This window comes from Electrona antarctica, assembly GCF_951216825.1.
Source record: "Electrona antarctica genome assembly, chromosome: 7".
Taxonomy (NCBI): Eukaryota; Metazoa; Chordata; class Actinopteri; order Myctophiformes; family Myctophidae; genus Electrona; species Electrona antarctica.
The window spans coordinates 36,301,833-36,329,281 of record NC_136812.1 but is presented as its reverse complement, the minus strand read 5'-3'; the positions used below and the strand labels follow the sequence as shown (position 1 = coordinate 36,329,281).

The following is a 27,449-nucleotide window of genomic DNA, read 5'->3' as shown; positions in this document are numbered from 1 at the left end:
TAATTATTTCACTATTTCGTTTTTCATTATTTACTTTTCCCTCGAATTACAATTAATAAACGATTACTAAAATAAAATAGTGAAAATGGCACATCTACAAGGTCACAAGGCGTCGCATCTGGTTGTGAGATTAAAGATTGGCTACCTTTGCTATTTTTGTACGCCACCACCATTGTACAACGAAGTATAATGGATTACGTGGTGTATCAGACTAAGCAATTTAGCCGATTATAAAAGATCTATTCAAATTTAGTTTTCCGTACCGATTCATTGATGTATACTGTACAAGGAAAAAACTCTATATTGGTTCTAAATGTCAGTTTCAATATATTTTGCCCTATCACGTCCTACACACGTCTCTCTCCACAGAAGACGACTTGCTGCAGGTGCGGTCCATAGACCTGATGAAGGCCCAGGCGGGGCAGAACCGCACAGAGCATCGCACAGATCGTTACCATGGTAACAACCTCATCATCCGCCGCGGGCAGACCTTCCAGATGTGGCTTGAACTCTCGCGACCTTTTAACGCAGAAAATCACAAACTTCACCTCGAACTCAAAACAGGTCAGTCTCAAGTTGTCTCAAGACACTTTACATAATAGAGCAGAGACCTTACGTTCCCCCCTGAGGACGTAAAGAAATGCACAGCAACAACAATAACAACAACTACAAAAACATTCTGCACTGCTGCCATATTTCATTGTAACCGTCAATCCATAGCTGAGTGGTCAGTAATGAGAAAGCACAAAAGGTCACGTACCGTATGTAACATGCATTGATGGGTCTTGAATGCATACACACAGAGAGGAGAGAGGAGAAGAGAGGAGGAGGAGAGTGGAGTTTGGTGGTGAGTCATGGGAAGTCTATAGAGCGTCGCAGTCCCGCCCCCGGCGAGGACCCAGGAAATAATTCGCCGTTCATTTCCCCATAGACTTTTCAAAAAGTGTTTACTGTATTTAAAGACGTTTACGGCACGGACAAAGCCAACTCTTGTTGTGAAAAATCATGACAATAAACACAATGTTTTGGACAGATGAAATAATTAGTAAGAAGAAAAAAAGGCAGGGTACAACACTTTTTGTTTTGTTTTTCTTCTTACTAATTATTTGATCGGCCCAAAACATTGTTTATTGTCATGTTTTGACACAACAAGAGTTGGCTTAATTTGTCCGTGGCGTAAATGTCTATAAATAAATACTTTTTGAAACGTCTATGGGGAAAATGAATGGGGAATTATTTCCTGGGCCCTCGTCGTTGTGAAAGGGGGCGGGACTGCGACACTCTATAGCAGCATAGCTAAGGGCTACTGTAGTCCCAGTAAGCCAGGGCCAGCCCTATAACTACAGTACTGTGAGCTACCTCAGGCCTTTGGAAGATAACTGACAAAAGCATTGTCCAATATTAGTATATTCCGAATGTTTAATGTAACCAGTGTAACTAAGTAGACGTTGGGCAAATATATAAATAAAAACTAATAATAAATATGGCGACATAAAGATGTTCATTGTGGACACAGACAGAAAGGCAGGAGGCCATGTGAAGGAAGAATGCACTGCAATGACCAGGGGGATTATAGGAAGTGGGTTATGTGAGAAAAACAGATACCCAGGAGTGATCTGAAACTGGCTTGTTTGTATTTATGGCTGGCATTACTTCATTGTAAAATCCTCAATGTTAAGAGAGGTTTTTTTTCTTCCTTTTTCTTTTTTTGGGGGAAATGAATGCCCTAATTTATTATACTACACTTAACTACAGCATCACACAAAAGTAGCAAACCCACGCCGCCCACACGCTTGAAATGCGGTTTGAGCTTGTAGATCTGCTACTTTTGTAGATCTGTTACCCGACAGAGAGGATATGTTCTTGTATGCTACTCGTGTAATTGAGTGTTTGTTTATTCTAGATTGTGTCTATTTGTGTCAATATGTTTTGAGAAAAAACACAGAGGCCAACCCGGTTCACAGGAGATAAAAATGGCTTCTAGGATCAGCGGGAATATAAACTTAAAAGGGAAGAGGAGAGCACTCAAAAAATGTGGAGGAGAGGAAGTGAAGTTAAAACAAGTTTTATTCTATAAAAACGCCAACATGTTCTGACCAGTTAAGTCAGTTTTTTTTATTGATGCCAGTTTTCACACCCATGGTGTGTACAAGTGCCTGAGTGTCTGTGCTGAGTGCTGACATTTGCTATAATTATAGTTGCACATTAAATCAGACCCCAAGCTGCTTTTATTTATAGTAGCTGCATGCAGGAAAGATCCTCAGATGCCGTACACAAGACTGCACAACACGTTATGTGTGTTTATTCCATTTCAATCTTTTCATTTGTATAGAGACCATATTATGTTGAGATATCTATTTTTTGAGGGAACAGAGATTTAAAAAAAATAGCAGCAATATGAAAAGTTTCATCAACATAACAAGAACAACTACATAAGAACAAACATTACAAGCAACAAGTTACAGTGTAACAAATAAAATGAGCCTGTGTGTGTGTGTGTGTGTGTGTGTGTGTGTGTGTGTGTGTGTGTGTGTGTGTGTGTGTGTGTGTGTGTGTGTGTGTGTGTGTGTGTGTGTGTGTGTGTGTGTGTGTGTGTGTGCTTGCTTGCTTGCTTGAAAGAGTTCCAATTTTCATAAATGACATTTTCACGTAATGTTTTTCTCTTTAATGTGTTCCCACACACACCCTATAATGAATTATGGAATGCAGGTCTGGCACAGTATACAAGGGATTCAGTGTTTAAATGATAGACTCAGTGAGCATTCATTCAGACCATGATTTGCCAATATGGTATGTAACCTTATAAAACGTTTACGATGAACGTTCTCAGAGATGATAGATCCTCATATTGTTGCTGTCGGGCTGAAACGTTGTATCTCCATATTTCAACTGTTTATGTTTTAATGTCATACTACAGTGTCGCACAAAAGTGCTTCATTGTGTCAGTGGGTTTTATAAATATTGAACCTTGGGACTAAATAATAACTACATTGGTCCGATATCTCAAACCCTCACCCTAACCCTAACCTCCCACGGGGCAGCACACCTAAACCTAACCTTAACCCTCTCCCAACCCTTAACGCACCCCTCACCAACCTTAATCCGGTCGTTTTAACGCACCCCTCACCAACCTTAATCCGGTCGTTTTAACGCACCCCTCACCAACCTTAATCCGGTCGTTTTAACGCACCCTTCACCAACCTTAATCCAGTCGGACCAATGCTATGTCTAACCAATGTTGTATTTTGCTTGTCTTTGTTTTTATTCTCTGTAAAGCACTCTCTGTGAGAAGTGCTATACAATGTACTTGCTTTACTCTATCTAGCCTTAAAGCCATAAAATACGTTTAGGGACAGCGCCAGCTGCCTTGTACGTAATTCAGGGGTAGCGGGTAAGGCTTCGCCCATGATAGGGCCCACAAGGTTTCTACCCGACAGCGATCATATTTATTCCCTCTTTATTTATTCACTGTTACAATTTACCAAGCCTACTATACTACAGTACTCCCATGGCGAGAGGAATTCAATGATGCTCCTTCTCCCCATTTAGTGTACTGATTATCAACATGGGTAAATGCTGGCACAGGCTCAGTTCCTCATGTTCATGAATAAAGATTTCCCTGGGTCCCAATTCTCTCTGTCGTTACATCTGCTGTGACTTGTGTCTCTGTACAGGACCCATGCCTACAGTGGCAAGGGGAACGCACGTCATCATTCCACTGGTGGACGGATTGGAGGACGACCGCTGGGAGGCTAAAATTGTGCGACAGGACGGCAACAAAGTACAGTTGTCAGTCAACTCGACACCCACGGCAGTTATCGGCCTCTACCAACTCACTGTGGTGACACAATGCCCGAAGGGTGACGCCACCTCCAAGCATGACCCCACCAATGACATATACATGTTGTTCAATCCCTGGTGTGAAGGTAATTATCTGATTTGTGTGCACAGAGCACAATTTATTATATATTTTTATTTGCTTATTTATTACGTGAACTGTGCCGTGCCACAACATAACTTTAATATTTAGTTCAAATATAGTGATCAGAATTATCCCTGGTTTTGGTTATAATGGAAACATGAACAGGAAACCCATCACAGAAGAAAATCTGTCCTACAAGCGCATAATTTGCAGTTTCAAGAAAGGAGGAAATAAATAGAGATATATACATAAGGTGTCTAATACAAATAGTAATGGAATAAGGTAGTTACAATTGCAGTATATATAATAACAGATATGCACATAAGGTGCATGGTTTAAAACAGGGGTTTTCAACTGATTATGAACCAGGGACCACCACCCTGACTAAGAATCAACCTGGGGACCACTGTTTTGTTGGGAGGGGGGATATGGGCATGGTGTGGGGGGGAAAAGCCGGAAATTAAATGTAACAGTTTAACAGTTAACGGCTTTGTTTAATTTGTTAATTTGAGGTGAATTAAATCAAGCCCTTAACAGTAATTTAACTGACATATGCTAGTCGTCCGGAGCTATTCCTTGCCCATGGTTGCCCTTAGTCTGTTCTCTTAACCTTCCATATTAAACTCATAGATAGCAGACACATGCGATTGCATGATTATATGGGAACATTTCCTAATAGACTCAACCAGTCAATCCGGTACACTTTCCCTTGAAATTCGAACTCCCTTTCTGTGGAAGTTCTTGACATCCAACTTCCCAGTAACTGACAACATTGATGTCATCATACATCACCAGGTCATTTAGTGAACTAGTTCGTTTCCCAACTAAATGCATGGTCAGGGACCACATGCAATACCTTCACGGACCACCAGTGGTCCACGGACCACCAGTTGAAAAGCTCTGGTTTAAAAGATTGAAATAAATTATCAATAAAAGTATGCAGCAGATATAATAACACATGACACATGAGTATACATAAGTTACAGTGCCAGACTGCCAGTACAGTACAGCAGTACAGTGGTGTGCACCTGATGTCACAGGTACACTGACAGCAGGGCAGCTTTGTTGTCAGGGCAGCCTGGTGACAGGGGCTTGTTCAACAGGAGAAGGAGAACCTAGAGAGAGGATGGCTATGAGTCATCATCAGAGCTGGGATGTCACAATGAGGCCTGGCCCTGCTAGCTGCTTAAACCAGCACACTAGACATGCTGTTGTAGAGACATCATTTTGAATGTACGTATCCACTCATCACATCAGGGTCATGAAACCCTAGTCTAGGTTTATTTTGTAGTTAGTTTTCCAGTTCATGATACAAACTAAAGCAAGCTAGTAAGCAACACAGGTGCAGCTAATACAATTAATAATGGGTGTGTTGTAGGTGTGCCCAGAGCCATGGGCGTACCATTGTGCAAGCATATACAGTAGTCACCAGGTGTGTAATGCTGCACATTCACACACCTAAATATAACACACACCCATTATTAATTGTATTAGCTGTAGCAGTAATTCTGTGATTAGCTAAAATAACAGATCTAGAAGCATGCATTGCTTTGTCATGCGACCTGTTTTTTGGGACTGCTATTTGCTGTCTATAATGGCATGCCCAAAATAGGGACGACAGGTTGTGTACGAGAGCTTCTCCCTCACATACACAATTACAATTTTACGACATACCCACATACCACAGAGGTTGTGGGTTCGAATCCACTGTGGTGCAACCGGCTTTGTCGGGGGTCTATGAGAACACAATTCGGGGGAGGAAGCTGGGTGGGAGACTGGTCATTGCATGTATTCCTACTGGCTGGGCGACACCTGTCAGCAGGGATCGATGCATGGGTGGGAGGAGTAGGATGAAGGCTGTACGACCTCCCGTTGGGGGCTCCTCACTGGCAGGTGAGTTGGGGGTGCAGCACAGAAATGTGTATGGGGAGGAATCAATTGGCATAATGACTAAATTGGGGAGAAAAAAGGGGTAAAAAATGTATTGGCTACTTTAAATAAAAAAGAAAGAAAATAAATGAGAAAATACATGTACAGGCAAACACCCCTGGATTACTGTAGCTAAAGCGTTTGAGGTGCGGCTCAGGGTGGATTACTGAACCCTAACCTCACCCTGGGCTGAGCAAGAAGGGAAATAAACTGGAGGTCGCACAGTCACAGACATGAAATGAGAAATCTCGGACATCAAACAATTGATTGTCACCACAAATCTATCGTCTATTAATAATGTCCTGGTACTGTGTCCAGGACAATATTAATAGACGATTTGTGAACAAAAGAAAAGAAAAAAGTTTGGAGATACTAAAATAACCACATTAGAATGAAGACAAGTAGCTTTCTATCATTCAAGCTGCATTTTACTTTGGGAGGGGTGGGGAGAATGGAGAACAAGGGACATCTATGAAACAATTTAAGGGCAACATGTATGTTGGGACAGGATTATAGTCTGATTCAGGGTACATGTTTTGGTGTGGATTTCTCCTTTAAAGCGCAAATAACATGCATTTTAAAACTGCTTTTAATATTTAATATCATATTGTCTATGTTCCTCAAACTTATTTCTAATGGTTTGAGCCTCAATCACCACTCTGATATAACCAGCCCTTGTCATTTCTTTCTGGACTTTGAAAGCAGTTTTAGCTGCAGTACCACAATGTCCTGAGGTGGTGGGGGTGCTAATATGCAGATTATTTAATATTTGAGTCATTATAATACTGATGCTAGATAAACACAGGCGTGTTTCCATTCCATGCCAGCTTGGAAAATCAACAATGGTGGACATTGTAAACAAAGTGGAAATGGTAATTTAGAACTGAAGACTGAAGAAGAGGAGGAATTATACAAAGTAGGGTGACATTGATGACATCACGATGAGACCAAAATCAGTTGAGCTGTTCCTGAGAGCAATTTCCATTAAAGCACCCATATGATATGAAAGCCTGATTGTTCAAAATTGGTTATTTGTGGGGATAGAAAACACATATGGGAGCCCCAAAAACACAAAATAAATGGAAAAAGTTGAATTTGATGTTATAGGTCCTTTAAGGGTGGGTACTCGGGACCCACGGTGCGCGAGGCACCGGCGGAGAAATGCAATCACATTTTCTGGTTAAAATGTTACAGGCTTGATTGTTGAATATTTCATAGCAGTCCCTTTCCTATTTTTCCTTCAGTGCTTCTTGTCTTTTTATACACAGTATGTGGGCAGGCCAGGCTGCATTGTACAATATATTTTGTACAGGGCTGAATAATATCCATTTGTATGAAGGCTTTATTAATACATATACTTTTTTTTTCACTTAATTTTTATTGATGAAAAGACAGAAAAAAAACAAAAAAACTAAAACAATACGAATAACAGGCCGTTGAGGAATATTTGGGGCAGAGGTTCGTCGTTGGCATCCAGGGAGTGTGTGTGCAAAGTTTGGCATGGATCGGGCCAACGGTGGCAGAGATTAGCTGGTAACAGACGGACGGAAGGAAGGACGGACGCACACACACACACACACACACACGGACGGAGTGCAAAACATACTCTCTCCCCATGCCTTCGGCCTGGTGGAGACAAAAAAGAAAAAAGGAGAAAGACAAAAACAAAAACAAGGCTGCATTTCAGGATACATTCATTGAAATCCTCATGCATTATCGAGAGAAGAGATCCCACTTTTCCCACTTTTTATAGAACTTATCCTCTTGTAGTCTAAGTATGAATGTTAGTTTTTCGTCTTGGTCTCGCCCTTCATTTGTCTTGGTCTTGTCTTGGTCTCGCTCTTCTCGCCCGATCATTTGTCATAGCTCATGGGGCTATAGTTCATAGCTCATGGGGCTATAGTTCATAGCTCATGGGGCTATAGTTCATAGCTCATGGGGCTATAGTTCATAGCTCATGGGGCTATAGTTCCAGACTCTATATAGCATTCCTTACTCAGCTCATGGGGCTATACTTCCAAACTCTATATAGCATTCCTTACTCAGCTCATGGGGGCTATAGTTCATAGCTCATGGGGCTATAGTTCATAGCTCATGGGGCTATAGTTCATAGCTCATGGGGCTATAGTTCATAGCTCATGGGGCTATAGTTCTTAGCTCATGGGGGCTATAGTTCCAGACTCTATATAGCATTCCTTACTCAGCTCATGGGGCTATAGTCCATAGCTCATGGGGCTATAGTTCCAGACTCTATATAGCATTCCTTACTCAGCTCATGGGGCTATAGTTCATAGCTCATGGGGCTATAGTTCATAGCTCATGGGTCTATAGTTCCAGACTCTATATAGCATTCCTTACTCAGCTCATGGGGCTATAGTTCATAGCTCATGGGGCTATAGTTCATAGCTCATGGGGGCTATAGTTCCAGACTCTATATAGCATTCCTTACTCAGCTCATGGGGCTATAGTTCCAGACTCTATATAGCATTCCTTACTCAGCTCATGGGGGCTATAGTTCATAGCTCATGGGGCTATAGTTCCAGACTCTATATAGCATTCCTTACTCAGCTCATGGGGCTATACTTCCAAACTCTATATAGCATTCCTTACTCAGCTCATGGGGGCTATAGTTCATAGCTCATGGGGCTATAGTTCATAGCTCATGGGGCTATAGTTCATAGCTCATGGGGCTATAGTTCATAGCTCATGGGGCTATAGTTCATAGCTCATGGGGCTATAGTTCCAGACTCTAATTGGTACCAGCGTCGTGTGATCGCTTTCTTACTTGTTGCTAAGAGGATCTTGATTCAATATTTATCATGTATTAGAAACTTCAACATGCGTTCCTTTCTAAAGCATGTTGTCAGTCTGGCACAACAACTTGTTATCGCAATTCCCCTTGTTTATTGGAAGGGACCGCTTATTACACAATGTAGTTTTAAGTTCGACACCATGTTCTTGGATTACAGTATGTCTGGGTGGCAGGTCATATTTATCTATGAATGTCACAACCACAAGGAAACAAGAACAAAAAGTGGAAGGGGAAGGTTTTCCAGCTAGTCACCATATTTCATTCTCTCACTGTACAATGTGTGTCATGGACCCTTCCGTGAAAACACAGGGAGAAAGTGCACTCCACCCTCAGATCAAACAAATGACATCAAGTGAGGGCTTGATTTCAAATCTTACACTGGGGGAATTAAATCATTTCTGTTGTGGGGCTGCGCGATATGACTTGAAATCTATATCACGATTATTTCAAACTTTGGCTTACGAATAATATTGAAAATAGCCGATCCACAAGCTCACAACACGTCAAATCAATTAACCCACATGAGCAGGGTTATTGGTTCTAAATATAGCTTTCGATATACTGTATTTTCGGTTAATTGACCATCCCAACTTATTACTTACTATCAGGTGACGCAGTGTTCATGGATGATGAGGACGAGAGAGGGGAGTATGTGCTGAACGATGTTGGCAAGATCTACTACGGCACACAGCGTCAGATTGGAGCAAGGACGTGGAACTATGGCCAGGCAAGTGAAAAGGAGGCTGTAGCTTAGTGGGTGGAGTGGCTGTCTGCTAATCAAAGCCCCGTTTATAGACGGAGGCTGTAGCTTAGTGGGTGGAGTGGCTGTCTGCTAATCAAGGTCACCGGTTCGCTCCCCGGGCCACCCGGGACACAGGATCATCTAAAAAGATTGAAATATCGTGGAAAAATCGTGGTCCTCCGAGACGCGAGGTCTGAGATTGAGAAATAAACAATAGGCTACAAGAGAATGACAGTTTGACACACGCGACAGAATGCAGCCTTGTAACTAACTTGTACGTTTTATTTTTGTAGAAGAGGCAAACTTATTGTTTATGCCGTTTGCTTTGATAGTGTTGATTATCGTGTAATAATCTAATTATAGTAAACTAATACTATTACACTAAAAAGGATAAATAGACCTTTTTATAGTAGGCCTACAATAATGTTTCAAGTTTACACATACAAACAAATTACACAACACAAACACTTTATTTTAGCAAACGGAATAAACAATATTTAGCGTTCTCTTGTATCATACCATGATACTACCGGTACTTATTATTTCCCACCACGGAGCAACCTCGCATCAGACTATTCCAGGCATCATGATCCAGCATATCCACCTCGGAAGACAGTGTTGGTAGGCCAATCACAGGCAGGCGGGGCGTTACCATGCCTATGCTCGGACACAAACGGAATTCACGCCTCCCCCCGCTACCCTTTTTCGTTTCACACTAAACTCAAGCGTTTAGGTTCTAAACACTTATTTGTAACACTTTTTTAACGTGTCACAGTGTTTAGATTATAAACAGAAGAGCATGTTTAAATGCCATGATTGCAGGCTAGTCCTGTCCGCCTCGGCAGGTTCTGTGTTCTGTCGCTGGGACGGCGGAAGGTTTCAATGGCAGGCTGGCATCGCTGTTGCCAGCCAGGGTGTTCTTGCTGGTGGTGGTTTCATTGTGAACAAGTAGCCTAAGCAGAGTACAGTACTGTATGCATGCATACCCTTACCTACCTGGCAGGTGAAAACAAGCACCCAGATTAGCATTTCAATGCCTGATCTGCATGTGTACAAGAGGACAGGCAACGCGGTCCACCCCCCACCACCCCCCGCCCCGGACAGTGAGGAAAAAAGTGGTGTTAAGGTGCCAGACTTGGATGGTTAGAGCGGCGCGATTACATACAAAGTCAATGCAGGATGAGAATTGCGCAAACAGGCGCGGCGCGACCTGGTGCGGTACAAATGGGACGAACCGAGGCGAATATATATATATAATATATATATATATATATATATATATATATATTATATATTCAGGTCCAATTCCTCATGGGGGCCGAGACCCCTGGTCCAATTCCTCATGGGGGCCGAGACCCCTGGTCCAATTCCTCATGGGGGCCGAGGCCCCCTGGCCCCCACAGACTCTATGGAACTGAATATCACGCCTGGAACTGAATATCCCCAGAGGGATTAATAGTACAAATAAATAAACTTCTTTATAGAACAAAGAGGAGATCCGGGCACACTTAATGTTAAAAGGAGGAAACTTTATTGAACCGACATGTTTCGACCTATACGGTCTTCATCAGGGCTAACAAAACAGGTGAAAAAGGAACCATCAAATGAAAAAGTACACTTAAAGCTATACAAATACATTGGAAGGCTACACCATTAAAAACAAATATAAATGCAAAATAATCTATAGGATATAACATGTATATCGGAGGACACAGACAATAGTAATGGTAGCAAAGGTTAATATAGAGCCCAAATTAACCTATAAAAAGCACATGAAGTCTATGTCCTCATTCAGGCCAGGCGGGGTAATTGCATCCAGGGTGTGAATCCAGAATGTTTCTCTCTGGTTCAGTCTCCTGATGCGATCACCCCCCCTGGTGAGAGGTTTGATATATTCAATTCCTGTGATTCTCAACAAAGTATCATTATTGTCATGACACTGACTAAAATGTCTGGCTATAGGGTAATTAACATTATTCATTCGAATGGCATATTTATGCTCAGCCAGGCGGTCTCTTAGGCGGCGCTTGGTTCTGCCTATATAAAATACATCAGGGCATCCCGCGTACTCAGATCAGCCAACGCAGGAAAGCTGGAAGTACCCTCACTAAAAACACCGGGACAACGCTCCACACGTCCCAAACTCTTCTCCCTTCTGGCCACAAAACTGTGGAATGCACTCCCCGTTGCAATCAGAACTGCAGCATCACTCCCAATCTTCCGCCGTAGTCTGAAGACCCACCTTTTCAGACTCCATCATGGCCCATAGCACTTATCCTACCCCCTTAGATAGCACTTTTAGACTTAGATAGCATTTGAAACAGACTTATAGCATGTCATGCACAATAATTGCACAATAATTGCATTGTATGTAGTCATAGCACATCATAGTACATATGTATAGCATAGTATAGTATATATTATATACTATATATATATATATATATAGATATGTTCTAGTTACGTTCTTAGCTTACGCATGTTTCATGATAAATGCATTTTATATATGTGATGTATTCCCTTGCTTTTGTTCTTGCCTAATGTAAATCGCTCTGGATTAAGAGCGTCTGCTAAATGCCTAAATTGTAAATTGGCAAGGACATGTGAGACGATAGACCACATGTGTGGTATTACAATTAATGAAATCATTGATTTTATATATCTTCTGTGTTTTGAGGTCTGAAAAGGTTTTTGCCTGAAGTACATTAGAGCAATGAGGACAATTCATACATTTATAAGTCCCTATGGGTTTGTGAAGCCAAGATGTCTTTTTGTCAGGAGGAAGGTAACTGTGAACCAATTTGTCCCTTATTGTGGGAGCTCTCCTAAAGGAAAAGATGGGAGGAAATAAACTTCTTTCTTTGTTCCCTGTTTGTGGCATCAGTTTGATGAAGGAATGCTGACAGCATGCCTGTACGTCTTAGAGAAGAGTGGAACACCTCCATCCGGCTGGGGAGACCCAGTTAATGTGGTGCGAGTTGTCTCCGCCATGGTGAGCCTTTCAGTTACTGTGCATGCAAAGGATACACGCTGCAGGTGTTTAGTGCACATGCAGGGGTGGAAAGAGAACTAGAATATCCTGTACTTTGTACTTTTGAACACTTGATTTCTTTAGTACTAGACCAGAACTGCCTGGCTGTAACTTTTTCAATATGAAAACATTCCACCAACCAATCTCTTCATTTCATTGATGCTCTCTAAAGTGATCTAACTTTAGAGAGCTAACGTTTTTGATCTAATTTTATAAGAACACTTTCTCAAAGTATGACTCATTAGAGAAAAGTTGTTCTTCTGATTGTGAAATAACAACATACATAATTGGCTGCTCTGTAATACTTTTCTTTGAACACATTTAAAGAAGCATTTAGTTACTTTCCACCCCTGTGCCGGTGTTTCAAATGTTTAATTTAAATTCTGTCCTCATATTAACATCCTCATTATGCGTGAATCTGTCTTCACTATTTGTGGTCATGTGACGATGAAATATAGCTGATGTTTCAACTCTGAGTTTAAAAATAAATGAATGGTACTACACCTCTTGAATCCAGATCAACTCCATTGATGACTTTGGTGTCGTGGTGGGGAAGTGGTCAGGAAACTATTCGAAAGGGACCTCTCCCACCGCTTGGAGCGGCAGTGTGGAGATCCTGAAGGCCTACCACAAAGCTGGAGGTCACCCCGTCAGTTACGGACAGTGCTGGGTCTTTGCTGGTGTTACCACAACAGGTTAGTCATTTATTTTACAGTGATGGAAGAAGTACATGTTTTACTTAACACATTCCGTGCGTTATAGCCTATTATAACAAGCCACGGTCACTGCCGATATTGTTACCTTTGGAGCATATGCTGAAGTATTTGCGCCTTTGATCCATGAAAATCACCCTGAAAATGGAACAACAAACAGTAACAGTAAAAACAGTAAAACCCTCTTCACTGGCATTGAACTAATTTTCCCAGAAGCCCTTGCAAGCCAGTGGATAGGTCGATTTCCGGTTACATCATCATAACGCGTTGGCCTCGTCACGTTGTGCCTGACAAAGCCGGTTTTTCATTAAAGTCATTAAAAAACGGCTTATTAAACATATAAAACAAATAATGGGTATATTGTGTTACGCAGGGAAGCTGTTAAATAAATGTATCAATAATGCAATGTAGATATACTCTGTTACAAGTAGAAGTCCCGTATTCAAAGAATTGTTTGGTGAAAAATATTCCTACTGTATAGCTTTTTTTAATGATTTAAATTAGCTTTTCTAATTTACATGAACAGTCATATATAACATCTTTATAAACATTTTCTAAACTAACCTTACAAAATTGTGAAAATATATCAGATCTAAAAGCTCACAACGTGTTGCGATGTGACGCATTGAGAGCTTGTAGATTTGCTGTTTTTGCTATTCATCATACATCATATAGCATTATAGGTCTTAAGTGGTTTCATGTTTAAGACATGTTTAAGACATGAAACCGTACTGGACTATGGAGACATAATCTATCGTCATGCAGCTGCCTCCACACTCAAGCCGCTGGACTCAGTTTACCACTCAGCTCTGAGGTTTATTACTGGAGACAGCTACGATACTCATTACTGTACCCTATATGATAATGTGGGCTGGTCTTCTCTGACTGAAAGACACAATAATCACTGGCACCTCTTCATATATAAAGCCCTGGTCGGGAAATTACCATCATATATTTCATCCATGTTACATCAGAAACCTAGTCGCATTGTAACTCGCTCCAGTGTTTGGCTAGGCCTTCTGGTCCCTTTTGCCAACTCTGAACTTGGAAAGGCTGCTTTCAGCATTGGTGCACCTGATTCTTGGAATCTCTTGCAACAAGAACTTAAACCTAATACCCTGGCATCAATTGGTCATTTTAGGAATTTAATCAATAACCGTCCATCACCTGTATGTTGCTGTTTTAACTGATTGCTGAATATATAACGGTTTGTTGTAACTAATATTGTTGTTGTATTACTGTTTTTTCTTTTATGTAATCTCGGCATCATTGTAAATGAGGGGTTCCCTCAATGGTCTCTCCGAGAATTTAAATAAAGGTTGAATGAATGAATGAATGTTTTTTTCTCAAATTTCATGAATGTGCTTTTTCAGTGATGCGGTGTTTAGGCATTCCCACTCGCACTGTGACCAACTACAGCTCAGCTCACGACACTGACACCTCCTTGACCATCGACGTGTTCTTCGATGAGAACCTGGATCCTTTAGATTACCTCAACGCAGACTCTATATGGTGGGTGGTGATGTAATACCTTATGATGACAGTCTATGGACTTTTAATATTTTAATGATTGCTTAATAAACAGCACCCCAAAAAAACAGGACCCCAGCCAAGTCTCTGGACTAATGTTTGTTTAGAGTACTGCACGATGTTTGTTTAAAGAAGTGAGGCACCCCTCACTTCACACAAGTGTGATCTTTTACCTAAAGGAGCACTTCATGCACCCACTTTCAACCTTATATACTTATATACCAACCATATATAATTGGTCCTCAATAATGCTCTTTATAAGATGGCACCATCTTCGTCTACTCACGCTGTGTCTCATTGGTGGCCGTGGACAGAAACCTGCCCACCAATGACATCTTCGATGGGGATATGCCGATAGAAACTACAGCCTTTCTATTCCTCTCTATCAGTCTGAAATTAAAGCCATTGTTCTTGCATTAACAAATATTTTATTTGAAATGACCAAATCTGCCTAACAATGATGTCACTGGTTTCTGTCCGAACTGTCCACAGCTCTCCTCTCAAACGCTGAGCGAGGAGACAGATAGTAAAAGCAGTATGTATTTTAGTCATAATGTGCATTGTGCTTTAGCTCAGTGGTTTTCAACCCTTTTCATATCAAGGCCCATTATTTATTCTGCATTTGAACCACGGACCACCATTAATGACATTTTGCCTCTCAGACCCAAAACTAAAGAAAATGTTGTTGTCGTTGGGTAAGATTTCGTCCATAATTCCATGCTGTATTGATGTTGTAAACCATTAGGAGAGACAACAGGCAAACGTTGATCAAAATAACAATTCTTCTACATTCTCTAATTGTGTAGACTTCTTGAAAATTAAGTAATGCACATGCTTAACAATTGAGAGCGTAAAATGAAACAAATGGACAGATATGGGTCCATTTGGTTTCATTTTACACTTTCAAGAGTTAAAGATCTAATAAGGGTCCATTTGGTTACCAACTCTCCATCATTTAGCTGGGGACCACCTGGAACCCCCTCAAGGACCACTGGTTGAAAACCACTGCTTTAGCTTATAAAGTATGCCCTCCTCCACTCTCCCTCTCTGTAGGAACTTCCACGTATGGAATGACTGCTGGATGGAGCGCAGGGACCTGCCTCATGGCATGGGGGGCTGGCAGGCTGTGGACGCCACCCCTCAGGAGACCAGCCAGGGGACCTTCCGCTGTGGTCCCGCCTCTCTGACTGCCATCCGCAACGGCCAGGTGTTTTACAAGCACGACTGTCCCTTCGTCTTCGCTGAGGTTTGTGTGACACACGTTTCCATCTTCTTGATTTGTCAAGTTATTATGGCCTCCTTTTGGGCCATAATAATAATGCCTGTTTTAAAAATGTGTGTTAAAAATGTTAATGTCAATGAATGTTACAAAACATTTCATTTTTCTTTTAAAATCTTCAAACATTTTCAAAAGAAGAATAGCAGATCTACAAGCTCACAGCCACTTGACTTAAGCCCTGCAACAGATTAGAAGATTTGCAAGCTCACATGTCCCTTGTGGATGAGCTATAATAGATTGGTAGGTCTATAACATTAGGACTTAAGTGGTTAATCCAAAGTATATTTGTAGACATTATTGCCATCATATCCACATATCCAGAACGTGTGTTGAGTCATTCCCCTCTCTGTCCTCACCTGCAGGTGAACAGTGATAAGATTTACTGGCAAAGGCAGACGGACGGCACCTTCACTCAGATTTACAGCGAGAAGAACATTGTTGGTCACAAGATGAGCACCAAGGCTGTGGGTTCTGACGAGCGCCATGACATCACGCATCTTTACAAACACCCCGAAGGTATCGACAAAAATAAACCATGGGTACAAATCATCGCTGTTGAGCGGAAACCTTTTATGCATAAAACCGTTACTTTTCAGGAAATGAAAAAACCTGTGTTCCAATGAATCCAATTAGCCTAGTTATTATTTAGTCATAAGCTCTTGCTAATACTTTTCATTGGTTAAATATTTATAAAACCCAAAGACAGATTTAACTACTTGTTGTTAGGTGAAAACATTAATTAATAATATTGCCTAAGCCTATTGTTCATAATATTGTCCTCCCCAGGCACAGAGGAGGAGCGCATTGCGGTGGAAACGGCTTCTCGCTACGGCACCAAGCCAGAGACATATTTGGCGGCCACAGCAGAGGACGTGTTTCTAGAGGTGACCATGGACGGCGAGGGCCCTCGCATGGGGGACGACGCCGAGCTGACCATCGTGCTGCGAAATGACAGCTCGCAGGCGCGCAATGTCAACCTCCACAGCCAGGTGGCAATCATGTACTACACAGGCGTCCACAAGGCCACTATTAAAACGGACAGGACACTGGTGGAGCTGATGCCCAATGAGGGTGAGTGAAGATTTTGCCACTGTTGAGTTGGAAACCTGTCCAGAAATGCCTCCTGTTCAGAAAATGTGAAAAGGAACCTATCTTCCAATGGATGAGCTTCACTATAGTATGTGACACTATAGTATGTGGAAGTAGGCCGCAGCGGTCCCCAAACGTTTTTGGCCGTGCACCCCGTTACCTCTTGACCTAGCTGACGCACCCCCCAACACACTAAGTCTTGTTGCATTTGGCCGAACATTATACATTTTTTAATGATTATGGCAAATAATCACAGAATGTCACTGCACTGAGAGACATGCAGCTGCTGTATACTCCCACAGCTGCTCTATACATCTCCTTACAACAGTGTTTTACCGGATTTTGCCATTTGTGTTAAATAACACCATTAAACCGCAATTACCCTTTTCATGTCACGTAACCCCTAGAGGGCGTTCGCGCACCACAAGGGGTGCACGCACCACAGTTTGGGAACCCCTGAAGTAGGGAATTAATTTACAAAAGAAAAACAGAAAAATGTGGAGATAAGGTTTCTGCCGGACAGCAGCAAATTGATACTTGATACTGTGTACTGGATACAATAAGGTATATTTAATGGTTTTGGTTCCTCAATATTGTAGCAGCAATAACACAAATAAATAATTAATTATAAAACAATTAATAAGGTAATAAAAAGTATTAATCAAAGCACACTTGGAGGTGATTGAAACTGCTACATGTGTACATTAGCATCTATTTGTGTATGTACATCTTTGTGCCAGCTCAGTCTTGTGGTTTGAGTGTAGGCCCTGAGATTGGGAAATCAGGGGGTTCAATCCCGGACGAGACATACCAAAAACTATTTAAATGGTACCTAATGCCTCTCTGCTTGTCACTCAGCAATCAGCATCAATGGTTGGTAAGTCCCTGTGACATACTAGTGTCATGTCCAGGGGGTGTACTTGTACATCAAGGTGCCTGAATGCAACAATCCATGTGACCTATGGGCCACGTGGCTGTGGAACCATATTGTTGTGTGCATATGTTTGTGTGCGCCAGTGTTGTCAAAGTTACTCTTAAACAGTAATTTATTACTTCTTATTACTTATTACTTAAAAAAAGTAATATAGTTACACTACTTATTACTCCCTGCCTGCCAAAAGTAACTAGTTACTTATTACTTTACTTATTACTTTCTTTTCTCGCCCCCAGTAATTCCATCTTTTGTCTCCCCCCCCCCCCTTATCTGCAGTGTTTATTTAACTCTGAAAACTGTACTGTATAGTGGACACCACACCTTCCCTATGCACAACTTGCAGCAGACAATAATGTTCATCTCTATCGTGGACATACTCAAAATAATGCGAATACTTCCAAGTGCGCATCGTTTCCGTATCCGCCCTAGAGTCTAGGGCCCTCATTTATCAATTGAGTGTAAAATATGCCCCAAATTCGAGTGTAGGTTTTGTAGTACACCCACGTCGCCACGGCATTTATAAAGTGATCGCAAACAGCTGATCCTTCCTTAATTAATTTCGTTCCGACGTTAATAAATGTGACGGCTGAAATCTATCTGGCACACCCTATGAAATCAAGCATCGCCCTCGTTTTTGCGACATGAACAACTGCAGTACGACCTTGGAAACCATAGTTACATGACGAAAAAATAAAATTGCCTTGCTGCCCGCCTTTGGACACGCACAGCCCGTGACAAATGCTGTTTTGCAAATAGCTGCATCTCCTCCTCCGCTCCTGTCCTGTCTGTCTGTCTCTATCACTGTGGTGGTCCGTCCATGACACCGTAACCATGCACGTTTATGACAATCTATTTAGACTGCCTAAACCAGCCTCATGTAGGCCTACATGGTACTGGCACTGGTGGACTGGCTGGGTTAGCCTATCTCCGATGCGGTCCACTCGACTCCCCTGCACTGGCACGCCGGCACGGCACATTTGGGTTTATCCTTAAAGGAGCATTCAGTGATTTGGGTGATTTGGAAAACCACCCAGTCCGCCCCGGTAACAAAATGTGCACATGCACGCTCTAAAGTGGGGGGAAGTGCAACAGGCCAACAGCATGTGCACCAAGGCCCGCCCCCACTCGATCATGATTGGAGGAAGGCCCCTCTCATCCTGATTGGATGAAGGCTTTGCCACCCGCCACCAAAACTGAAACTAGGGTTTTTTGACCCCAGGGGCTCACTGGGGACAGGGAGGAACTCCTTATATGGTCAGCACACTCTATAGTAGGGAGGATTATCCAGAAAAAAAGAAAAAATAAGTGATATTTGAATTAAGTCAAATCACTGAATATACCTTTAAAACAACGAGATGTAACTCGAGAAAGGGGGATTCCAGCACAGGCAGCGCAAATCCTCGCATACGGTATGCGCTCATGCAAAACAGAAAACACAGTTTAAATGGCTTAAGCATCTAAACTTGCAACATTGTTTTAATTGCGCGATTTTAATTGCTTGTAAAGTTAGTAATCCTACCAATTTCATAAGACACATCGTTGATGTAGGCCTATTCCTTTTTTTCTTTTCTTTTCTTTTTCTTTTTTTTTACATGTAGCCTATATACATACAGTTTTATATTAACATTTTAGGAGTGAATACATATGTTTCGATGCCTGTGACAGCCTCTCAGCTGGTCAAACAATGCAGCTCCGCTGTTCTACGACAGAAAAACAGGTAAGGACAAAGCGTACGACAGCTCCCGACCTAACGTGATTTTTGTCCTGGCTCACGTTCAAGTTCAAGGTTTTGCGGAAATGGTAAATGATGAAAATTGCGGCGTGCACCCATATTTTGGCGTACGCCGAGTTGATAAATGAGGGCCTAGATCTAGAGCGGATCAGCAGCCTGCAAAGCAACTCCTTCCCAACCCAGTCTACCATTATAAATAAACACTCAAACCCACAGTTCCACCAAGGCTTGTGAAAATAGTTACTTTTGGAAAAAAGTTAATGTAATATTATTACTCAAAATGTGAAACGTACTAGTTACTGGAAAAAAGTAATAATATTACTGAAATTAATATATTACCGGTACTTTACCGGCACACTGGTGTGCGCAATCTTGTTATGTAAAGTGCCAGGAGCCCGTTTATGTGGGGTGTGTTTAAACTTTACATATGATAGTAGGGGTTCAAGGTTCAAGGTTCAAGGTTGTCTTTATTTGTCTCCCTTGGGAGAAATTTGTGTTGGAGACAGAGTCACAGCTGCATACAGACACGTTCACATACAAAAAGGAAAAACACCATGAAACACCCAACATACACAAAACAGAGATATTGCACACATTCCCTTGATAAAGTGCAACTAGTCAATAAAGTGCTTTTGGCAATCCCTGAATCTCTGAGTCAGTAAAGTGCATTTGGCAATCTCTGATTGAGCATTTTGATTGACAGGGGAACAAAAGAGTGTTTAAATCTATTATACACATACCGTGGAGTTCTATACCTCCTACCGGATGGCATTAGCTCGTACTCTCGGTACAACACATGCAAGGGGTCAGATACAATATTCCGAGCTTGTCTCAACACTGCTTGTTCAAAGATGGCCTGGGGAGTGATGGGGGGGGGGTGGACATGCCCAGGACCGGGACCATGTACGATCGTGTGTGTGTGTGTGTGTGTGTGTGTGTGTGTGTGTGTGTGTGTGTGTGTGTGTGTGTGTGTGTGTGTGTGTGTGTGTGTGTGTGTGTGTGTGTGTGTGTGTGTGTGTGTGTGTGTGTGTGTGTGTGTGTGTGTGTGTGTGTGTGTGTGTGTGTGGTAGGCAGATACTCCTATAGTGTCAGTTACTGTCGTCAGTTGTCACTCAGTATAACTGAAAGACATCATGACATTGTAATTTGTTGTATTCTGAGGTTTATTCTAACCCTGATCATCATGTGGTTTACAGTAATGTCTTTGGATTGGTCTCTGGAGTACAAACACTACCAGGATCAGCTGGTGGACCAGGCTGCTCTGATGCTGACACTGTCAGGCAGGGTGGAGGAAACGCAGCAGGTCGTCGCTACGCAGTACAGCTTCCGACTCAGAACCCCAGACCTCATCATAAAGGTAAGTCGAGAGCCCGAGACCATCACAATGAAAAGATTGCCAGAGAGTGATGGCAAACTCATATTATTGCACCGGGTCCCGATGGGATAAGGGGTTATGTGCTTAAGGATTAAGGAATGTAGGGAGCAGCTCAGCCCAGTACTGAGACACATACCACATTCCAGGTATCGCTAGATACACACTATATTCCAAAAGCGTGGAAGACCTCACTTATAGTTCCAGTGCCAAAAATGTCTTTAACGACTATCGGCCGGTTGCCTTGACAACATTGTTGATAAAAAGCTTGGAGCGCATTACCTTAAATAACCTTAAATAATGCTCGGGTACTCTTTGTAGACTTCTCCCCTGCGTTTAATACAATGAGACCTCATATTTTGATGAGGAAACTGTTTGATATGGGTGTTAACACCAATATCATCAGGTGGGTGGAGTCATTCCTGACTGAGCGGGTCATGTCAAGGTGAATAAATATCATTATCTCTCCCCATTACGACCAACACGGGGGCTCCGCAAGGGAGCGTGATTTCACAAGTATTGTTCACGCTGTACACAAGCGACTGTATGAGTGAGTCAGACAACACCTGTATTGTTAAATTCGCAGACTACACAGCTATTGTTGGTGTGATTGAGGATGATGAGATAAGCTATCGAAGAACAGTGAATGAGTTTGCCGGTTAGTGCAGGAGTAACTCCCTTCAGCTGAATATCAAACAAACTAAGGAGGTCATATTTGACCTTAGGACTGGTACACACCACTGCACACCAGGAAATAGTCATTGGTGCATGGGGATGGGGTAGTGATTGTGGAGGAATACAAGTACTTGGGTACAACGATTGACTCCAAGCTGACATGGAATTCCATCACTCATTCCATCTATAAGAAAGGTCAGCAGAGGGCCGAGGCTGCATTTTATGCGCAGACTGAGACAGTATAACGTGGAAGAAAATGTTATGGCACTTTTCCATCGATCCTTTGTGGAGAGTCATGCATTGACATTTTGTTTTGTTTCCTGGTATGGCTCATTATCATTGGTTAATAAGAACAAACTCCATAAAATCATCAACGTGTCCAGCAAAATAGCTGGGGTACGATGATTTGAGTATGACCTCAATGTATGAGACCCGGGTACTCAGGAAGGGGAAAGCTATTACTAGGGACAATAGACCAATTATTTGTTTACAAACATTGGGACTGGGCGCACGGGTGACTGTTTCATGTAATCAATTCCCAACAGATCTCAAAACCTGTTGTTTTGGGGAGCGCTGGTTTCAGTCCATTCAACCTCTTTGAACTTTACTTTGAACTTTATTGAGAGGATGGCCCCTTGAGATGTCGCATCTCGTTTTCGAGGGGGTCCTATACATACAAAATACAAACAATACAGCAGTGCAAGTACACAGTACTAAAGACACAACACAACATGACATACAGTACAAACACACAGGACATACACATACAGGTACAGTTAGCTTGCTCCCCTTCTCCCACCCCACCCCTGACCCCCAACTCGTTTATATATGGAAATAGAGAAAAACAGTACTATAAACAGTAAGAAGTAAACATGTGAGTAAGTAGTATTAGAAGCATGAACAGGTTGTTTGGAGATGTGAATATAGGGAAGTCCTGAAGCGGCCTAGAGAGGCAGTTGATCTGAGTGAAAGTGGAAGGTTGTTCCAGTCAGATGGAGCTTTGTAGTGGAATGACCTGCGTCCGGATACCGAGAATATTCTGTTGGGAACCATGAGATAGGGGTGTTGTGTGTGTCTAAGTGGGTATGGGGATGTGAATGGTTTCAGGGACTGTTTCAGGTATGAAGGGCAGTTGAGGTGGATGCATTTGAAAAGGAATAGGTACCAGTGGTGTTGCCTTCTAGCCTTAGGCTGCAGCCAGTCAAGAGAGCTGTACAATTGGCAATGGTGGGTTCTGTATGGGCATCTAAGGACAAATCTGCACAGGGAGTTACATAATACATTAAGTTGCTTGAGGTGAGTATCAGTGGCGTTTTGGTATACAATGTCGGCATAGTCTACGATGGGGAGTAATATTTGAGAAATTATTCTTTTCCTCACTTCCTCACTAGCCAACTCCTCTTGTGAGTTGGCTAGTGAGGTGCACCCTAGGAGACATTTATACTTCAAAGCCCAACAGTATTGCGCACAGAGAACAGCTGATATACAAGCTCACATCGCATCGCAGATGCGACTGTTGTGAGCGTAGAAACCAAGGATTATATATTTCAAGGGCGAGAGATCACAATAAAAATCCTAATCATTCTTTCTTCCTCCACACTGGGAGAAAAACAGCATCTGAAAGTTTGATGGGGCATTTTTTACACGTGAGTGCAGTTAGAACTTTTCCATTGCATCTTATGAGAGGTGGTGTTCTTCTGCTGCCTTTATGCGCGCACATGCTGTTTCTTATCAGTGTGACGTTGTCTGATAAGGCGTCTATACACACCCGTTACACAGCCAATACCATCTTTTACCATCAGGGCGACCGTACATGGTACCTTCTCTGCAGGCTAGGGCCTCAAGATCGTTTGTTCCTATAAGTATAGAACTTATGAACAAGCAGGCTCCATCTCAGTTCCGTGCATAAAGTGTGATGTGATGCCTCTTGGAACTATGACTGGTGGCCTTCTGTTGGCATTGTTTATTTTTTGTCAAATGTACTGTGTGATCTGTTTGTTTGTATATGTTTTATGTACCCTGATGACTGCTGTGCACAAAACAAATTTCCGAAAGGACAAATAAAGTATCTATCTATCTATCTATCTATCTATCTATCTATCTATCTATCTATCTATCTATCTATCTATCTATCTATCTATATCTATCGTATTGTCTGTATGGCCGTATCGCTTGACAGAACAGAACTTTAAGCTTGTTGCGACGTTTTTCAGTTGAACTGTTATTCTTTCCCTATAGGCTTATACACATTAAGCCTGGTGTCCCTGATACCCTGCCTATTTGCTTCATTTAGGCCTATACACATTGTACAACAGTGTCATGCAGCGAAAATAGCTGATGTACTGTACAAGCTCACAACCCAACACGTGTCTTGTACGTCAGTGTCAGACTTAAACAGTCAAATCTCGTTCAGGTTCTGAAATGGTCTGACATGACGACTCATAATTATTTTTGTCCTCCAATGCAGCCAATTGGAGAGGCCGTGGTAGGGAAGAAGATGTCGGCACAGATTTCCTTTACCAACCCGCTGCCACGGGAGCTGAAAGAAGTGGTGCTTCGTCTGGAGGGCCCCGGTCTGCTGACGGTCCGGAAGATTCCTGTTGGGTAAGGAAACACATGACCTCATTGTTTCCCAAACAATGGCTTGGGACCCATTTTTGGGTTGCAGAACCATTTTTATGGGTCGCTAATAAATATCCCTTATGTTTTTCATGTTTCCTACATTTTTCTTCATTATAATTTAAAAATACTTTCAAAATATAAAAAGATATAAAGAAATTAATTAAAATATATATGTTTTAAAAATCCATGATGAAAAGCTTTTAAAAGAAATCCGGTCTACGATCGCACAACGCATCGTTTCGCATGCGAGCATGTAGATATTATATTCACTATGAAAATATTGCTTAAAGGGGCATTCCACTCATTTTCAACATTTTACTATGTCATTAATATACCTTAAAGCTGTTGTGTGAAATAATTAAAAAGTTCCCCCATTCTGTGTTTCCTAGAACTGGAGATCTGAAAATTAACATGGTGAAACACATCTTGATGATGTCATCAAGATGTGTTTCACCATGTTAATGATTTTTTTCATACTTACAGTTCACGTTGCTTTTACCTTTTCCTGTCGCCTGCCCTCAGTCTGACATTCGCTGTCATTTTCTTTCCCACAGAAATATTAGAAGTAGCGCCTCCAAGACTTGGACGGAACTCTTGGTCCCGTCCCTGTCGGGACCCAGGAAGCTGCTGGCTTCGCTGGACTGCAAACAGCTCACTCAAGTTCATGGCGTGGTCGACATTACTGTGCAGGACAACTGAGATGGTCACTAAATTAGTAAATGTTTTATTACTAAAGATAAGATTAACCTTTATTGATCCCTGTGTGGGAATTCAGATATAGTAGCATTTTATAAGTATCATGTAAGAGTTGAGAGATAAGTATATACATACTCTAAGACAGGGATGGGCAACTTTGATGATGGAGAAGGCTATATTTAGGCTATATTTCCACACTCCAAAAAAACAAAATACTTTTAGATACCACGGCCAAATAGATCAACATTGTCAAATAGTATAGTGACAGTGGCAGGAATAATAGTATTCTGTGAAACTCAGTATTATCCTATGACCGTTTCCATTCACTTTCCTGAGCGAGTTCTTGAACTAATAATTCAAGAGATTCCAAGTCTGTGTAGAGTGACCGGGAAAAAGAAAAATTGAATGTACATATTGTTATGTATTTACAAGCATATTTGTATTTTGCCATGTATTTTTACAAATGTTTTATGACATGTTTTATTGTGTTATTAAATATTTTACCCAAACATATAAATCAGATTTTATTTTATTACATCTGTGTGGTCTGATTTAGTTTCCACATCACCCACGCACGCGCGCACACACACACACACACACACACACACACACACACACACACACACACACACACACACAACCATATCAGTCTCACTTAAAGCCCTATACTTAGTCAAAAAGCCGTACAGAGAAGCCGTAGAGAGAGAGACAGCGAGAGAGAGAGAGAGATTTGATTTTCAAGACCTCTTTATTCAATCTTTTTCCAGTACATGATAAACATGAGAGTCAGATGATTATAGCCACAGGGTGCCTATAAAATATTAGAGATTTAAAAACATTATTTTTCTTTTTTTTCCCCTTAAAAAAGCAATTTGTAAGGTGCCATCAATAGTGACTGTGCATAATGCCTCTCCTACACAGCACACCTGTACAAACCCCCCAATGTCCTAACCTGACTCCGCCAGATGGGGCAGCAGAGAGTACACTGGGTTCCCCAGGAGGGGGGAACCCAGTGTACTCTCTGCTGCCCCATCTGGCGGAGTCAGGTTACCAATGTCCCCCACCAGACTGTAATAGGCGGCCTTTTCTACTTTAGAGAGAGAGGGAGCGAGAGAGAGCGAGGGCGCGAGATAGGGAGAGAGCAATGGGGTCTCCTGGGCGAGCGGTCGATTTCAGCTCGATTTGGCAGCTGCCCACAGTGCCAAAGGTATAGTAATTGGTGCATACTGACCATGGTATTGCTGTGCTTAACTGACCTGACCTGATAGGCATAAGACTCAACAATACAAACTTACGGCTGTTATCAAAGCAACCCTGGGCTTCCATAACACCTCAACAGTGACAAAGGCTGATCATCTCTATGCCACACCCAATATAATTTGTTCAAAAGTAGCCCAGACCAAGTATTGACTGCATACATTAATATACTTTTCAGATGGTTGACATGTGCTCTCGTAAAATACTAATATTTTGAGATAGGATTTTTAGATTTTCATGGGCTGTATGCCATAATCATCAATATTACAACAGAAATGTTTTAAATACTTCACTTTATGCGCAATTAATTGAGAATAATTTCACTTTTTAAATTATATTATGGAAGAAAATTAATTTAGAATGAGCTGTATAAAGTGCATTGCAATAATCTAAACAAGACAATACAAAGGCATGAGTCATGGGTTCTTGGCGTCCTCCAAGGAGAGAAAAGGTCTGACTCTTTAGGTGGTAAAAGGACATTGTGAAATTAATGTGCAGACACAGTCCTTATATTAAAGAGGAGTCATGGGTCATTATTATGTGTGTACCCAGACAGCTTTCAAGGTTCTTTATTCAAAATACACAGTAGACAGTATTTCATGTTCAAAATCCTTTGTACAGACATACACGCTCCTGGATAAACCTTCATTTTTCCATTAGTTATTAGAAGATGTATCCTGTAGAGTGTAAATACTCCTTCCCTTTGACATTTACTCTAGAGAACAAGATAAAATGTAGGGTCAAATAAAAGTGATGGGCGCTTTTATTATTGTCCATGCATTGTCAATGGCATTTAATGTTTTTCAAGGCAGAGTGAAAATAAGTATGGATATGCAGACTGCAATTGTCAACCGTAAACAGCCATTTGGAATTTCTTTAATAGGTTCCTAACGAAATAAATAAATAAAACATTACTGCCTTAAAGTTGGTATGGTGACTTTAAATATTGTCAGATACTCGAATGTGTCCTTGAATATTATCTCCACTTTACCCAAATACAGCTCAAGTGGATTTAAAAATCACACCGGTGTGAAGTGAGGGGCACTCTTATCATTATACATCATCTCATGAACAACTGAATTTATGTGATTGGTTAGCCGATTTGCTTGTCTAC

At 41.6% G+C, this 27,449-nt stretch overlaps 1 protein-coding gene across 1 annotated transcript in view; it reads left to right on the top strand.

Moving 5' to 3' along the window:
- The window catches only part of LOC306926435 (protein-glutamine gamma-glutamyltransferase K-like), a 29,274-nt gene extending 3,653 nt beyond the window's left edge, over positions 1-25,621 (top strand). The window contains exons 3-14 of the mRNA XM_079505734.1: positions 370-564; positions 3,675-3,926; positions 9,272-9,390; positions 12,290-12,397; positions 12,954-13,131; positions 14,523-14,661; positions 15,733-15,925; positions 16,321-16,474; positions 16,745-17,029; positions 20,910-21,070; positions 24,228-24,364; positions 24,937-25,621. Coding sequence (XP_079361860.1) covers positions 370-564; positions 3,675-3,926; positions 9,272-9,390; positions 12,290-12,397; positions 12,954-13,131; positions 14,523-14,661; positions 15,733-15,925; positions 16,321-16,474; positions 16,745-17,029; positions 20,910-21,070; positions 24,228-24,364; positions 24,937-25,081 — 2,066 coding nt within the window. The 3' untranslated portion in view covers positions 25,082-25,621. The remainder of the gene's footprint in view (positions 1-369; positions 565-3,674; positions 3,927-9,271; positions 9,391-12,289; positions 12,398-12,953; positions 13,132-14,522; positions 14,662-15,732; positions 15,926-16,320; positions 16,475-16,744; positions 17,030-20,909; positions 21,071-24,227; positions 24,365-24,936) is intronic.
- Positions 25,622-27,449: the final 1,828 nt, after the last annotated feature.